Genomic DNA, 16,314 nt, shown 5'->3' on the forward strand with positions numbered 1-16,314 from the left:
ATCTCCGACTTTCTTAGGGAAAAGCATTGTCAGATGTCTGGCTCACCTCCATTCAGAGACCATTATACCCCTTTCTACAGGAATGATTCACTCCTAGAGTCTGGCGGCTTAGAACACTTGAAATCTTGACAACTGCAAACTACCAAGCTTCTTATTTGTTTCTGACTCTTCTGTAACTGCAAACTCCCAAGCTTCTTATTTGTTTCTGACTATTCTGTAACCTAAAGTCTGAAATGTAGGTAAACTACATGCTGGATTAAGGCTATTAATCAGTGCTTGACGTGGGCAGGAGCTTACCGGAGCTGACTACCAGCACCTCAAATGTTCTACTGCTTGAGCTCCTGTTCCTCTTATACAATATTACCTCAAAAGTATTGTGGAGTTCCTGCACCTAAATATAAATAGTAGGCCGGAACCTATCGCAGTCTAAGTCAAGCACTGCTATTAATGATAAATAAAATAAACATTTAAATAAATATAAAATATAATTAAACAAATCTAATCACAAGTCATTTTTGGTACCATTTGAAAGGAAACACTTTGAAGTTTGTGGAAATGTGAAATTAACAAGAATTTAAGCTTTCTGCCCATATCAGATATGTCTACGTCCTGGGAAATGTTCTTGTTACTTAAAATGACATGCTAATCCCATTAGCGCACTGTTAGCTCAACCGTCCCTTGGGGGGGACACCGATCCAGTAGAGGTTTTAATTAAGGCAATCCACTGTGTAGATTGTTTAACTCTGGCTTTCTTAGGGAAAAAGCATTGTCAGAAGTGAGGTTTGAACATCTACATTCATAGATCAGAAATCCCCTGTCTCCAGGAAGAATTCACTCTTTCAGGCTGGCGCATTAGACCGCTCTGCCATCCTGACAACTGTGAAGTTGTTTCTTGTTCTGTAAGCTAAAGCTTTAAATGTAGGTACGCGACATGCTAGACTTAGGCTGAAAATAAATCTATTATTGCTAATTTATGAGTTTTCATTTTACAACTTGTGGCAATCCACTATGTACATTTATTTTGCCGCATTCATGTGCTAGTCGGAACTCTGAAATGTTTAACTTGCTAATTGGTTAAACGCGGCACGTGTATAACTCCAACTTATTAGCGAGTCGGACATTTCCGAGTTTCCTAGTTCCGACTAGCACGTGAATGAGGCATTTAATTCTGACTTGCTGTTTTGCATCAAATGATACATTTCACATCATCATGATGATGTGGCAGGTGACACTTTGCTTCTTGAAAGTCCAATATCTTGAAAACTTGACTGCTGACATGCAAAACATTTTGGACTGTATCAACAATGGACTAAGCGGAGAAAAAAATTGTGGATTTTACTTTAAGCAGCAAACTACTTTTAAGAGGTACTAACTAATTCTAAAGCTCAAATTAAATACAATAGACAACCATCATATTTGTTTCCAAAAGCCCCAGAACCAGCTAATTGGAATGTCCCCACCCCATGCCCTAACTAGCAATTTAGACCAATCGGTGGTCCCGACCGAGCGCAAAAGAAGGGGGCCGGGCAGGTGGGCAGGACTCTTAATGTTAGGATGGTATTTTTCAATGTGGTCATGACTCTGCCTGTCCTGTGTTCGCAATACATCAGTGCAAGAACATATTGATTCCTTATCATCCGTCAAAGTTCACCACACCATTGCACTGCGCTTTCTAATCTCTTTAAACGTTCACTGCCATTTGTTCAATGTTGTACTTTACATTCTGCAATTTTTTTGCACAGTTATTAAAATACAATGTTCACTGCAGTTTACAGCCTAACATGTAATTTTGTACTCACTTAAAAACAAAAATGCAATTATTATCTAGGCTAGTCTAGATAATTGTATTGTCCCTAAGCGAGATCAATAGGGGAGCTTTTTGCACTCACCTGGCCTCTTCACTGCCTATCAGCTATTACTCCTTGTTATTGTGGATTTATATAGAAAATTGGTGCAGCTTTGAATGATTTTATGTGTGGTATGATTTCTAGTAACCCTATTGCAGATCTGGACAAACGATCCTCCTACCACTATTGTCAATATGAATGGTGGCTAGAGGGCAGGATAGACGGTTAGACTGGTAGACTATATTGACCTGTGGTATAGTTAGCAAGTGGAAAAGCATAGTGCATAAGGGAAGTTCCAAAACACCTTGATAGGGGAGATGCATGCAAGCAGATGAGGAAATTTGGCTCGGATGGAAGAAATTATATAGTTAAACCTGAAAAATAGTGAATGTAAACCAGGAAAAAAACGTACTACCCTCCCCTGTGCCCCCCAAAAAACTACACAGCCCTCCCCAAAGCAAAACAAAAGTTAAGACAACCCTCCTCTAGTTTGGACGCCCCCCACCCCCCCCCCAGTAATTTTCGAACTGTCCCTTACAGATACTTCAGCAAAATCAACTGAACACTTAAACAACCGTTTTAAAGGCGTTCTAACTTCTGTTGTGAGTAGATCGGTTCAGCTCACATTCAGCATGAATATTTCAATCATGTTTGATAAGTTTAATTTATGTAGATAATATGCCTAAAGCATCTCCAGTAGTCTTTACTTGTAAAAAAAATGAAGGATAGCTTATAATGTGAATGAATAATAAAAAATAAAAAATATATATATATAATCTGGACATACTAGAATGAGTAACAATACTGTGACCGGGAGGACCATGGTCCCGACTATACCTTCCATCATGTTTATTTTCGGAGTGGTGGGAAATGTCATCGCCATCGTGGTGCTCTGCAAGTCCAGGAAAGAGCAGAAGGAGACCACGTTCTACACGCTGGTTTGCGGTCTGGCGGTTACGGACCTTTTGGGGACCCTCCTTGCCAGTCCAGTCACCATCGCCACTTATGTGAAAGGATCTTGGCCAGGCGGGGACCCACTCTGCCAGTATTTCGGATTCATCCTCCTCTTCTTCTCTTTAGCGGGGCTCAGCATCATATGCGCAATGTCCGTAGAGAGATACTTGGCGATAAACCATGCGTATTTCTACAACGACTATGTGGATCAGAGACTGGCGGGGTTGACTCTTCTGGCTATCTACATCTCCAATGCGCTTTTCTGCGCTCTGCCTAGTATGGGTCTGGGACAAGTTAAAAAGCAGTACCCACAAACCTGGTGCTTCATAGAGTGGCGGAGCAACGTGAGTACTGATGCCACCTTTTCTTACATGTACGCGGGATCCAGTTCGATTCTAATTCTGGCCACGGTGATCTGTAACGTTCTGGTGTGCGGGGCTTTGATCCGGATGCACCGGCAGTTCGTTCGGAGGATGTCGTTGGGGACAGACCCAGGGCGAAACACAGACCCAAGAAGGAGACGCAACTTCGGGAATCTGGCCGGCGCGGAGATCCAGATGGTGATTGTACTCATATGCACCTCAGCGGTGGTGCTCATATGCTCCATTCCACTAGTTGTAAGTTTCTCTTCTCACTTTGTGAACCATTTTACACATTTTCCTAATCGCACAAAGACTGTTTTAATTATTTACGCACAAGATACACATGTACACACGATTTGATATTTTACGCACAATGCCTGTAAGTCATTGTGACTTCATGAGTTGTTAATAATCCCAACCTGACATTAGAATAGTTTACTCATAGCTGATTCGCATAGTAGTTATATTGCATACTACTATATTGCATATTCTGCTTTGTATACTGCTCACATCAGTCTCCATAAGGACAGGTGTGCCTTCAGACAGCCAGATCCATAAAATGGTTAGCCATGATTTGTTGAGCAATTTGGCAATACATCACGCGCACGCACCTACGAACGCGCACGCACACACACGCACACACACACACACACACACACACACACACACACACACACACACACACACACACACACACACACACACACAGACACACACACACACACACACACACACACACACACACACACACACACACACACACACACACACACACACACACACACACACACTTCAATTAGATTCAACTACAGTAAAGGAAAAAAGTATTTGATCCCCTGCTGATTTTGTATGTTTGCCCACTGACAAAGAAATGATCAGTCTATAATTTTAATGGTAGGTTTATTTGAACAGTGAGAGACAGAATAACAAAAACAAAATCCAGAAAAACACATGTCAAAAATGTTATAAATTGATTTGCATTTTAATGAGGGAAATAAGGATTTGACCCCCTCTGCAAAACATGACCTAGTACTTGGTGGCAAAACCCTTGTTGGCAATCACAGAGGTCAGATGTTTCTTGTAGTTGGCCACCAGGTTTGCACACATCTCAGGAGGGATTTTGTCCTACTCCTCTTTGCAGATCTTCTCCAAGTCATTAAGGTTTCGAGGCTGACGTTTGGCAACTCGAACCTTCAGCTCCCTCCACAGATTTTCTATCGGATTAAGGTCTGGACACTGGCTAGGCCACTCCAGGATCTTAATGTGCTTCTTCTTGAGCCACTCCTTTGTTGCCTTGGCTGTGTGTTTTGGGTCATTGTCATGCTGGAACACCCATCCATGACCCATTTTCAATGCCCTGGCTGAGGGAAGGAGGTTCTCACCCAAGATTTGACGATACATGGCCCCGTCCATCGTCCCTTTGATGCGGTGAAGTTGTCCTGTCCCCTTAGCAGAAAAACACCCCCAAAGCATAATGTTTCCACCTCCATGTTTGACGGTGGGGATGGTGTTCTTGGGGTCATAGGCAGCATTCCTCCTCCTCCAAACACGGGGAGTTGAGTTGATGCCAAAGAGCTCCATTTTGGTTTCATCTGACCACAACACTTGACAACTCACCCAGTTGTCCTCTGAATCATTCAGATGTTCATTGGCAAACTTCAGACGGGCATGTATATGTGCTTTCTTGAGCAGGGGGACCTTGCGGGCGCTGCAGGATTTCAGTCCTTCACGGCGTAATGTGTTACCAATTGTTTTCTTGGTGACTATGGTCCCAGCTGCCTTGAGATCATTGACAAGATCCTCCCGTGTAGTTCTGGGCTGATTCCTCACCGTTCTCATGATCATTGCAACTCCACGAGGTGAGATCTTGCATGGAGCCCCAGGCCGAGGGAGATTGACAGTTCTTTTGTGTTTCTTCCATTCGCAAATAATCGCACCAACTGTTGTCACCTTCTCACCAAGCTGCTTGGCGATGGTCTTGTAGCCCATTTCAGCCTTGTGTAGGTCTACAATCTTGTCCCTGACATCCTTGGAGAGCTCTTTGGTCTTGGCCATGGTGGAGAGTTTGGAATCTGATTGATTGATTGCTTCTGTGGAAAGGTGTCTTTTATACAGGTAACAAACTGAGATTAGGAGCACTCCCTTTAAGAGTGTGCTCCTAATCTCAGCTCGTTACCTGTATAAAAGACACCTGGGAGCCAGAAATCTTTCTGATTGAGAGGGGGTCAAATATTTATTTCCCTCATTAACCTCTATGGGCTAGGTGGGACGTGACCGTCCCACCTGCGGGACACACTATTCAACAGCCAGTGAAATAGCATGGCGCGAAATACAAAACAGGAAAATCTCATCATTTCATTTTCTCAAACAATCAACTATTTTACACCATTTTAAAGATAAGACTCTCCTTAATCTAACCACATTGTCCGATTTCAAAAAGACTTTACGGCAAAAGCATAAAATTTGATTATGTTAGGACATAAACTTCACAAGAAAAACCACACAGCTATTTTCCAAGCAAGGACATGCATCACAAAAACATAAAGTACAGCTAAAATATTCACTAACTTTTGATGATTTTCATCAGATGGCACTCATGGGACTTCATGTTATACAATACATGTATGTTTTGCTCGATAAAGTTCATATTTATATCCAAAAACAGCATTTTACATTGGCGCGTGATGTTCAGAAAATGTATTCCCACCAAAACCTCCGGTGAATGTGCACATCAATTTACAAAAATACTCATCATAAACGCTGATAGAATTTACAACAGTTATTGAAAGAATTATAGAGACACTACTCCTTGACGCAACCGCTTTGTCAGATTTCAAAATAACTTTACGGAGAAAGCACATTGTTCAATATTCTGAGTACATAGCTCAGCCATCGAAGCAAGCTATACAGCTACCCGCCAAGTTCTGGCATCAACAAAACTCTGAATTAGTATTATAAATATTCTCTTACCTTTCCTAATCTTCGTCAGAATGCACTCCGAGGACTCCTACTTCCACAAGAAATGTTCGTTTTGTTTGAAATACTCCATATTTATGTACAAATACCTCCATTTTGTTCGTGCGTTCACATCACTATCCAAAGGCATAAGGCGCGAGCGTAAATCAGGACATGAAAAGTAAAAATGTTCCATTACCAGTCGTAGAAACATGTCAAACGTTGTTTACAATCAATCCTTAGGGTATTTTTAACATACATCACCGATAATATTTCAAGCGGACAATAGCATATTCATTCCAGGAGAAAAACAAGGAAAGGCGCGATCGCAGGCTCGCGCATACCCAAGCCCTTTGTCCATAGGCAGTCCACTCATTGACTGAGCTACTATTTTCTGCCCAGTAACAGGAGAAGGATGAAACACGTTTCTAAAGGCTGTTGACAGCCAATGGAAGCCTTAGGAAGTGCAACGTGACCCCACAGACACTGTAGTTTCGATAGGGATTCAAAAGAAGAACTACAATTCTCAGATTTCCCACTTTCTGGTTGGATTTTTGTCAGGTTTTTGCCTGCCATATGAATTCTGTTATACTCACAGACATCATTCAAACAGTTTTAGAAACTTCAGTGTTTTCTATCCAAATCTACTAATAATATGCAAATATTTGACTCTGGGCCCGAGTATTAGGCAGTTTACTGCAAAATGCGAATCATTTTATAACATTTTTGACATGCGTTTTTTCTCGATTTTTTTGTTGTTATTCTGTCTCTCACTGTTCAAATAAACCTACCATTAAAATTATAGTGTCATATTCGTGTATGTAGGTGGCAGGGAAGTCAGGCGCAGGAGAAACCAAGTTGGTTAATATGGAGTATTTAATGAAAAACAAACTCCAAAACCAAAGTACAAAATAAAATCGGTAAAGTAAACCCGTCGCACACCAATACACAAACCCACGTAACATAACATTACAAACAATCACCGACAAGGACATGAGGGGAAACAGAGGGTTAAATACACAACATGATTAATTGAATTGGAAACAGCTGTGTAGGAAGACAAAACCAATGGAAAATAAAAAACTGATCAATGATGACTAGAAGACCGGTGACGGCGACCGCCGAGCACCACCCGAGCAAGGAGGGGCATCGACTTCGGCAGAAGTCATGACAGTACCCCCCCCCCCCCCCCGACACGCGGCTCCAGCAGCGCGTCGACACCGGCCTCGAGAACGACCCGGATGGAGACGATGGAACTCTCGAAGCAGGGAAGGATCTAACACATCCTCCACCGGAACCCAGCATCTCTCCTCCGGACCGTACCCCTCCCAGTCCACGAGGTACTGAAGACCCCTCGCCCGACGTCTCGAATCCAGGATGGATCGAACAGAGTATGCCGGGGCCCCCTCAATGTCCAGAGGGGGCGGAGGAACCTCCCCCACCTCAGCCTCTTGGAGTGGGCCAGCCACCACCGGCCTGAGGAGAGACGCATGGAACGAGGGGTTAATGCGGTAATAGGAAGGGAGCTTTAACCTATAACATACCTCGTTCACTCTCCTCAGGACTTTAAATGGGCCCACAAACCACGGACCCAGCTTCTGGCAGGGCAGGCAGAGGGGCAGGTTTCTGGTCGAGAGCCAGACCCTGTCCCCTGGTGCGAACACCAGGGCCTCACTGCAGCGACGGTCTGCGCCCACTTTTTGCCACCGCACGGCGCGCTGAAGGCGGACATGAGCAGCGTCCCAGGTTTCCTCCACGCGCCGGAACCAGTCGTCCACCGCAGGAGCCTCGATCTGACTCTGATGCCAAGGGGCCAGAACCGGCGGATACCCCAACACACACTGAAAGGGAGAGAGGTTAGTGGAGGAGTGGCGGAGTGAGTTCTGAGCCATCTCTGCCCAGGGCACAAACTCCGCCCACTTCCCCGGCCGGTCCTGGCAATAAGACCTCAGAAACCTAACCACATCCTGGTTAACTCTCTCCACCTGCCCGTTACTCTCAGGGTGAAAACCCGAGGTAAGGCTGACGGAGACCCGCAGACATTCCATGAATGCCCTCCAGACCCTAGAAGTGAACTGGGGACCCCGATCAGACACTATATCCTTAGGCACCCCGTAGTGCCGAAAGACGTGTGTAAACAGAGCCTCCGCCGTTTGTAGGGCCATATTGAGACCGGGCAAAGGGAGGAGCCAACAGGACTTAGAAAAACGATCCACAACGACCAGGATCGTGGTGTTACCTTGTGTAGGTGGAAGATCGGTTATAAAATCCACCGACAAGTGCGACCACGGCCGTTGTGGAACGGGTAAAGTTTGTAACTTACCCCTGGGTAGGTGTCTAGGAGCCTTGCACTGAGCGCACACTGAGCAGGAGGAAACATAAACCCTCACGTCTTTAGCTAAAGTGGGCCACCAGTACCTCCCACTAAGACAGCGCATCGTCCGATCAATCCCAGGATGACCAGAGGAGGGTGACGTGTGAGCCCAGTAGATCAATCGATCGCGGACAGCAGACAGAACGTACCGACGCCCAGCTGGACACTCAGGGGAAATGGGCTCTGCAAGTGACGCCCGTTCAATGTCTGCATCCAGCTCCCACACTACCGGCGCCACCAAGCAAGACGCTGGAATTATGGGAGTGGGATCCATGGACCGCTCCTCTGTGTCATACAGCCGGGACAATGCGTCTGCCTTAACGTTCTGGGAACCTGGTCTGTAAGAGAGGGTAAACACAAAACGGGTGAAAAACATGGCCCACCTTGCCTGGCGAGGATTTAGTCTCCTCGCTTCCCGGATGTACTCCAGATTGCGGTGGTCAGTCCAGATGAGAAAAGGGTGTTTAGCCCCCTAAAGCCAATGTCTCCACACCTTCAAAGCCTTGACGACAGCCAACAGCTCCTGGTCCCCCACATCATAGTTTCACTCCGCCGGGCTGAGCTTCTTGGAAAAGAAGGCACAGGGGCGGAGCTTAGATGGCGTACACGAGCACTGAGAGAGCACAGCTCCTATCCCAGCCTCAGATGCGTCCACCTCCACTATGAATTGCAAAGACGGATCCGGATGAGCCAACACAGGAACCGAGGTAAACAGAGCCTTCAGTTTCCTAAAAGCCCTGTCCGCCCCAGCCGACCACTGCAAACGCACCGGACCCCCCTTCAATAGTGAGGTAATGGAAGCAGCTACCTGACCAAAACCCCGGATAAACCTCCGGTAGTAATTGGCAAACCCTAAAAATCGCTGCACCTCCTTCACCGTGGTTGGAGTCGGCCAATTACGCACGGCTGCAATGCGGTCACTCTCCATCTCCACTCCTGACATAGATAAGCGATACCCTAAGAAGGAGACGGCCTGTTGAAAGAACAGGCATTTCTCAGCCTTGACATACAGGTCATGCTCCAACAGGCGACCAAGTACTCTGCGCACCAGGGACACATGCTCAGCGCGTGTAGCGGAGTATATCAGAATGTCATCGATATACACCACGACACCCTGCCCGTGCAGGTCCCTGAAAATCTCGTCTACAAAAGATTGGAAGACTGAAGGAGCATTCTTCAACCCGTACGGCATGACGAGGTACTCATAATGCCCTGAGGTAGTACTAAATGCTGTCTTCCACTCGTCCCCCTCTCGGATACGCACCAGATTGTATGCACTCCTGAGATCCAATTTAGTGAAGAAGCGCGCCCCGTGCATTAATTCAATCGCCGTGGCAATCAGAGGTAGTGGGTAACTGTATCCCACTGTGATTTTATTTAAACCTCGATAATCAATGCACGGGCGCAGACCTCCATCCTTCTTCTTCACAAAAAAGAAACTCGAGGAGACGGGTGAAATAGAGGACCTAATGTACCCCTGACGCAGGGATTCGGAGATATATGTCTCCATAGCCACCGTCTCCGCTTGCGACAGGGGATACACGTGACTCTTGAGAAGTGCAGCGTCTACCATGAGATTTATCGCACAATCCCCCTGTCGATAGGGTGGTAATTGAGTCGCCTTCCTTTTACAGAAGGCGAGAGCCAAATCGGCATAGTCGGGGGGAATGCGCACGGTGGAGACCTGGTCTGGACTTTCAACCGTAGTAGCACCAACGGAAACCCCTACACACCTACCTGAGCACTCTCGCGACCACCCCGTGAGAGCCCTCTGTGGCCAAGAAAAAGGGGGGTTATGACTAGTTAACCAAGGTAGACCCAACACCACGGGATACGCAGGAGTGTCAATAAGGAAAATACTAATTTTCTGTGGCCTCCTTGATCAACCCTGACCCTAATGGCCGACTATCTAAGGTGTGAACGGGGAAAGGCACATCCACGGGTACAATGGGGATCCCTAAACTACGAGCAAGAGTTTGATCAATGAAATTCCCTGCCGCACCTGAATCTACTAGCGCCTTATGCTGGGAACGCGGGGAAAAATCAGGAAAAGTAACAGACACAAATATATGTGCAACAGAGGGCTCTGGATGAGAATGGTGCCTACTCACCTGGGGTGACGCCAGAGCTCCCTGCCTGTTACCTCGATTCCCAGAGGAACCTACCCGGCACCGACCAGCAGTGTGACCTCTGCAGCCACCCATGGTGCATGAGCGGGAACCCACTCCAGTCTCCCTGTGCATCCTCCCTCCTAATTCCATGTGAAGAGGAGAGGGGGTGCGGAAGGATGGAACCACCAGACCCCGATCTGGACGTCTGCAAGCAGCCAGCAGGTTGTCCAGCCGGATGGACAGATCCACCAGCTGGTCGAAGGTGAGGGTGGTGTCTCTGAAGACCAGCTCCCGACGGACGTCCTCACGCAGACTGCAGCGGTAATGGTCGATCAGGGCCCTGTGATTCCATCCTGTACCGGCTGCCAGGGTCCTGAACTCCAGGGCGAAATCCTGGACGCTCCTCGTCTCCTGCCTCAGATGGTAGAGGCGCTCACCAGCTGCTCTGCCCTCAGGTGGGTGGTCGAGAACTGCCCTGAAAACGGCGGGTGAACTCCTCATAATGGTCCAACGCCGCATCTCCTTCTCCACACACAGCACTGGCCCATTCCAGGGCTCTCCCGGTGAGGCACGAGATGAGGGCGAAACTCTTCTCACGGTCAGTTGGAACTGGGTGGACCGTGGCCAGATAAAGTTCTAATTGGGGCAGGAAACCCCGGCAGTTGGCAGCACTCCCGTCGTGACCCTGGGGCAAGGTTAGACTGATGCCACCGGGTTCCGGGTTGCACGGGGCGCTTCGGATAGACCCCGGTTGGGCTGGTGGAGGCGCTGGATGAATTCCCTGTCTCTCCCAGCGGTCCAGATTCTGGACAACGCGATCCATGGCGGCGCATAGATGGTGTAGCTTCTCCGCATTCTCCTGGATGCGCTCCTCCACCTCTCTGACCGGGGTATCTTCTCCTGCTGACTTCAATATGTTGGTTGGTGATTCTGTCATATTCGTGTATGTAGGTGGCAGGGAAGTCAGGCACAGGAGAAACCAAGTTGGTTAATATGGAGTATTTAATGAAAACAAACTCCAAAACCAAAGTACAAAATAAAATGGGTAAAGTATACCCGTCGCACACCGATACACAAACCCACGTAACATAACATTACAAACAATCACCGACAAGGTCATGAGGGGAAACAGAGGGTTAAATACACAACATGATTAATTGGATTGGAAACAGGTGTGTAGGAAGACAAGACAAAACCAATGGAAAATGAAAAACTGATCAATGATGGCTAGAAGACCGGTGACGTCGACCGCCGAGCACCACCCGAGCAAGGAGGGGCATCGACTTCGGTAGAAGTCGTGACATATAGACTGATCATATCTTTGTCAGTGGGCAAACGTACAAAACCAGCAGGGGATCAAATACATTTTTCCCTCACTGTACATTTATCTTGCAGGTGTCAGGAAGCTGTATAAAACATAAATATCAATGTCAATTCAATTCAGCTGGGCAAAATAAAGTGATTCAATTTAATTAATTACCTCTTCCTTGCAGGTGCAGGTGTTTCTGAACCAGCTGTATAAGACTCCAGTGGAGCTGAGACTGGAAAAGAACCCAGATCTGCGGGCGATCCGCTTCGCTTCCTTCAACCCCATCCTGGACCCCTGGATCTACATACTCCTCCGCAAGTCCATGCTCCTCAAGCTCATTGAGCAGATCAAGTGTCTGTTCTGTCAGATAGGAGCACGGCGGCAGCAGAGACAGAACTGCCACCAGCGCCCCTCCATCCTCTCCTCTCGAGAATCACCCTCACTGGTGTCCCGCGAGCTGAGGGAGGTGTCCAGCACCTCTCAGACCGTTCTCTACCTGCCCGAAGGAAGTGAGACGTACACAGTAAGCTGTCATCACACAGGAGAGCAGTTTGGGTTCCGCACTTCCTCTGTCCAAGACCCCCAAAGTTTTTATTCATCAGGGCAGAGCAATACAGATGACGGGAGCAGAGAAGCGACACATCTAACCAGGGACCTCTCTGGTGTGCCAGGAAAGACCACTCAGTCATGTGTGAAAGACCAGGCTCTTCATGTGTCGCTAAGCAATGAGACAGTACAGGAGAAATGCATATAGGTCTTGTTCATTTGGATTCCCAGAAGCAGTTACTTTCTCAACAGCTACTCTAGTATTCCTCAGTCCTCGTATTATTGTGAGGTTTCTGTGAGTCAGAGGGATGCCACACTTACATTGAAGGCTCTGTCTTCAGACTGTCCAAGATGCCTTCTCTGAGGTAGACAGCTTCTGCTCTCCTAAGGGACTTATTTGGTTGGTGGAAGTGTTAGTAAAAGCAGAAATAAACTGGCACCCAGGCTGACTCATTTGACATTCTCTCAAGATGAGGAATGGCACATTTAAACAACGTTAAGAAGATTTTGGGAAGCTAGGTAGAGGGAGGAAGAAGTAAAAACAACAGAGACACAACTGGGAGAGAGAGAGGATGTCTGCTCTGCTTTGATGTCAAGCTAACTTGACCAGAAACATCAATGTTTGTTTCTTTTCCAGTCTTCTTGCACTGGTCAGGTTGTCTCCATGGCCTAAAGGCCCATGACTGTACACTGTAGCTCAACAGTTTAACCACTAGCTTCTTTCAATCATTGAGTAAACTCTGTATTTAGAGCCCAGGTTGCCAGTAAACAAAAATTATTCCGATGTACAGAAGCGTTATTAAGATTAATTGAAGGGAATGTAGCATGGGGCCTGAAATAACGTGCTATGATTGCCAGGACCAAGGAAAAGTCCGTTCTCACAAACACCTTTGTCTTTAGAAGCTTTGCTGTTTAGAGAGATACATTTAGACTGTTTTGCATCACAGAATAGATTTAGAGAGTTAATAGGGCAGTAATATGTGTGTAATAAACATTATCCATGTGTTTGTCCTTCAGGTGAGAAGTATGACAAATTATCCAATTAGAATGCTTTTTAGAATGCCTTTGTCATGGAATGAGTTGTGCCAACATGCAGGATAGTTAGCCAAACACAGATTCTCAGTGACCCACTGCAATATTGTCATTGTCATAATTTTGTGACCTATGCAATTCCTTCTCTGTGAGAAGATGCAAGTTATTTAATCATGTCATGAAATGTTACATCAGTATAACATAAATATGGCATATCAGTTCTAAAATATTATGTTCCGGTATATCTGTAAAAGGCTTAAAATTACAGAGGTTTTTCATTATAAATTCACTGGGCTTGCGTTATATCCACCCTATAGAATATTCATGTAAGCAATACATTCTGAAAAGGAATAAAATGGATTAACAGTTATTGAGACCCACATTTTGGCTTCAAAGATAAGTGCATGACTCCATTTCCTTTGGACCACCAATGAAACCGTGAATGTGTGTATGTGCAAAACAACACGCACTTAGGTCAGTGTCTCAGGTAGTGTGTGTGTGTGTGTGTGTGTGTGTGTGTGTGTGTGTGTGTGTGTGTGTGTGTGTGTGTGTGTGTGTGTGTGTGTGTGTGTGTGTGTGTGTGTGTGTGTGTGTGTGTGTGTGTGTGTTATTAAACTACATGTCATCTAAGAACAAGCGGAAATCATTTATGTAAGCACAGGAGGGTTTTCACACAGAGGTCATATTATGACACCTATAAGCATACAGATGCTACTGAAAGGTACAGGCCACTACTTTCCAAGTTTACACAAGCATAATTTGGTAAACAAACCCTAACGAACATGGGTCCAAGGCTGTTAACGATGAGTTTGTCACATCCTGACCATAGAAAGATGTTAATTTCTATGGTAGAGTAGGTCAGGGCGTGACAGGGTTTTTTCTCTCTATGTTTTCTATTTCTATGTTGTCAGGTTCTAGTTTTGTATTTCTATTTTGGGGTTTTGTCCAATTAGAGGCAGCTGGTCCTCGTTGTCTCTAATTGGAGATCATACTTAAGTAGTTTTTTTTCCCACCTGGGTTTGTGGGAGATTGTCTTTGAGTTAGTGTATGTTTCACCTCTGCGTCACGGTTTGTTGTTTTTGTTATTCAGTTATTTTATATGTACTGCATAGTTTCACAGTGTAAATAAAATGTGGAACGACACACACGCTGCACTTTGGTCCGCTCCTCCTTTCGACAACCGTGACAGAGTTCAGGTTGAAACACGCAAAATAATCCCAGATCTTCTTTTTTGTAACAGGATGTGTGTGTGCGCACAGACACACACACACACGTAACTGCACATGCGCACGCATACACACATATATTGTGATGAGCATAAAGTAGACTTCCCAGGATATAATCTAGCTGAGCCAGCTTCAATCATAAAACGACAAACATACATGGCTCCTATTTGACGCTATTAAGATTGAACAAGCAATTCAGTAGCTAAAGCAAATATACAGAGAATAGGAAATCAACACAGAGAGTGTGAGAGCTACCAACCTCAACATGAGAAACCTCAACAGCGGGGTGGAGAAAGAAGATAATCTGTGAAACTGTAATTTATCAAAACACGTTGCATGGAGTACTTCCAAAAAGATTATGGCCTTGTTCACTGTACTAATTGTCTTGTATTTGACCCATGTCTGATTGCACTTTTACCAAACATGTTTAAGCATCTTCCTTTCATAAGATAAAGAGCCACTAGATGCTTAATGGACAAAAATAGGCATATAGTTGACGAGCAAGTTCATAAACTATTAGGTTTCAGGGTTAGGTTTGAGCTAGTGGCCCCACTTCCATCCATTCTACACTTCCCTTCATTCTACTGTATCATGGCCAGTAACGTCCCATTCGATGCAGTTCTGTGCTGTACATCACATTACAGTAACACATAGAAATGTGAAACTGCTTTAAGTCAACACAACTCATGTCAACATGGATTGTCTGTCCTGTGTCTCCTGGGGGATGACACTGGCTGTTCAATATTAGGGCACATCTGCTGTCACCTACAGATGAACAGGACAACAGACCACGTCATGATTATTATAGCAATATACATGGCAGAGATCAGAAACCATGGGATGGTAGAGAATATAAGCCTTTAGTGACGTGCAGAAGGCCTCTTTTGCAGGTGGTAGGTAGAAAAAACAAAGACAAATCTAATGTCGAGAGATGAAGACCAGACAATGGTTGAAACCTTGTCAATATTACACATTTGTCTGAGGGTAGGCTACAACGGTATTATTGATTGTAGGCATATGAATTCTGTAAATATTGAGTATTTCACTAATTGAGGCCCTCGTTCAATGACTGCAGCCACAGCTATAAAGTGTTCGCAGACCAGGGAAGGAGAAGAAGATTTGAGCAGCTGCAGTCTAGGAATTAGTCAACCTTCAGACTCTGTTAAGCCTCACAAAACATCGGATTCTGTCACGTCCTGACCAGTAAAGGGGTCATTTTGTTATTGTAGTTGGTCAGGACGTGGCAGGGGTGTGTTTGTTTTGTTTGTTTTGTGTGGTTGGGTTTTTTGGGTTAGTTCTATGTTATGTATTTCTATATTTGATTTTCTAGTATTTCTATTTCTATGTGGTATTGTTTTGGATTGGTCTCTAATTGGAGGCAGCTGTAAACTCGTTGCCTCTGATTAGAGGCCATATTTAAGTAGGGGTTTTTGTCTTGTGTTTTGTGGGTGGTTGTCTCCATGTATAGTTAGGCTACCTTACAGGACTGTCGTTCGTTTTCTTGTTTGGGTTCAGTGTTCACATTTAAATATAAGTATAAGTATGGACACTTACCACGCTGCGTATTGGTCCGATATTTCTTACTCCTCAGAAGACGA

The 16,314-nt window shown here is 45.5% G+C and overlaps 1 protein-coding gene across 1 annotated transcript; it reads left to right on the forward strand.

Moving 5' to 3' along the window:
• The first annotated feature begins 2,429 nt into the window (after positions 1-2,429).
• LOC106584960 (prostaglandin E2 receptor EP4 subtype) lies at positions 2,430-14,642 on the forward strand. Its single transcript, XM_014170644.3, has 2 exons — positions 2,430-3,418; positions 12,097-14,642. The coding sequence occupies exons 1-2, from the start codon at positions 2,639-2,641 to the stop codon at positions 12,664-12,666; spliced, it is 1,350 nt and encodes a 449-aa protein (XP_014026119.1). The 5' UTR covers positions 2,430-2,638; the 3' UTR covers positions 12,667-14,642.
• Positions 14,643-16,314: the final 1,672 nt, after the last annotated feature.

This window comes from Salmo salar, chromosome 24 (genome assembly GCF_965601325.2).
Source record: "Salmo salar chromosome 24, fSalSal1, whole genome shotgun sequence".
In the NCBI taxonomy this organism is placed as follows: Eukaryota; Metazoa; Chordata; class Actinopteri; order Salmoniformes; family Salmonidae; genus Salmo; species Salmo salar.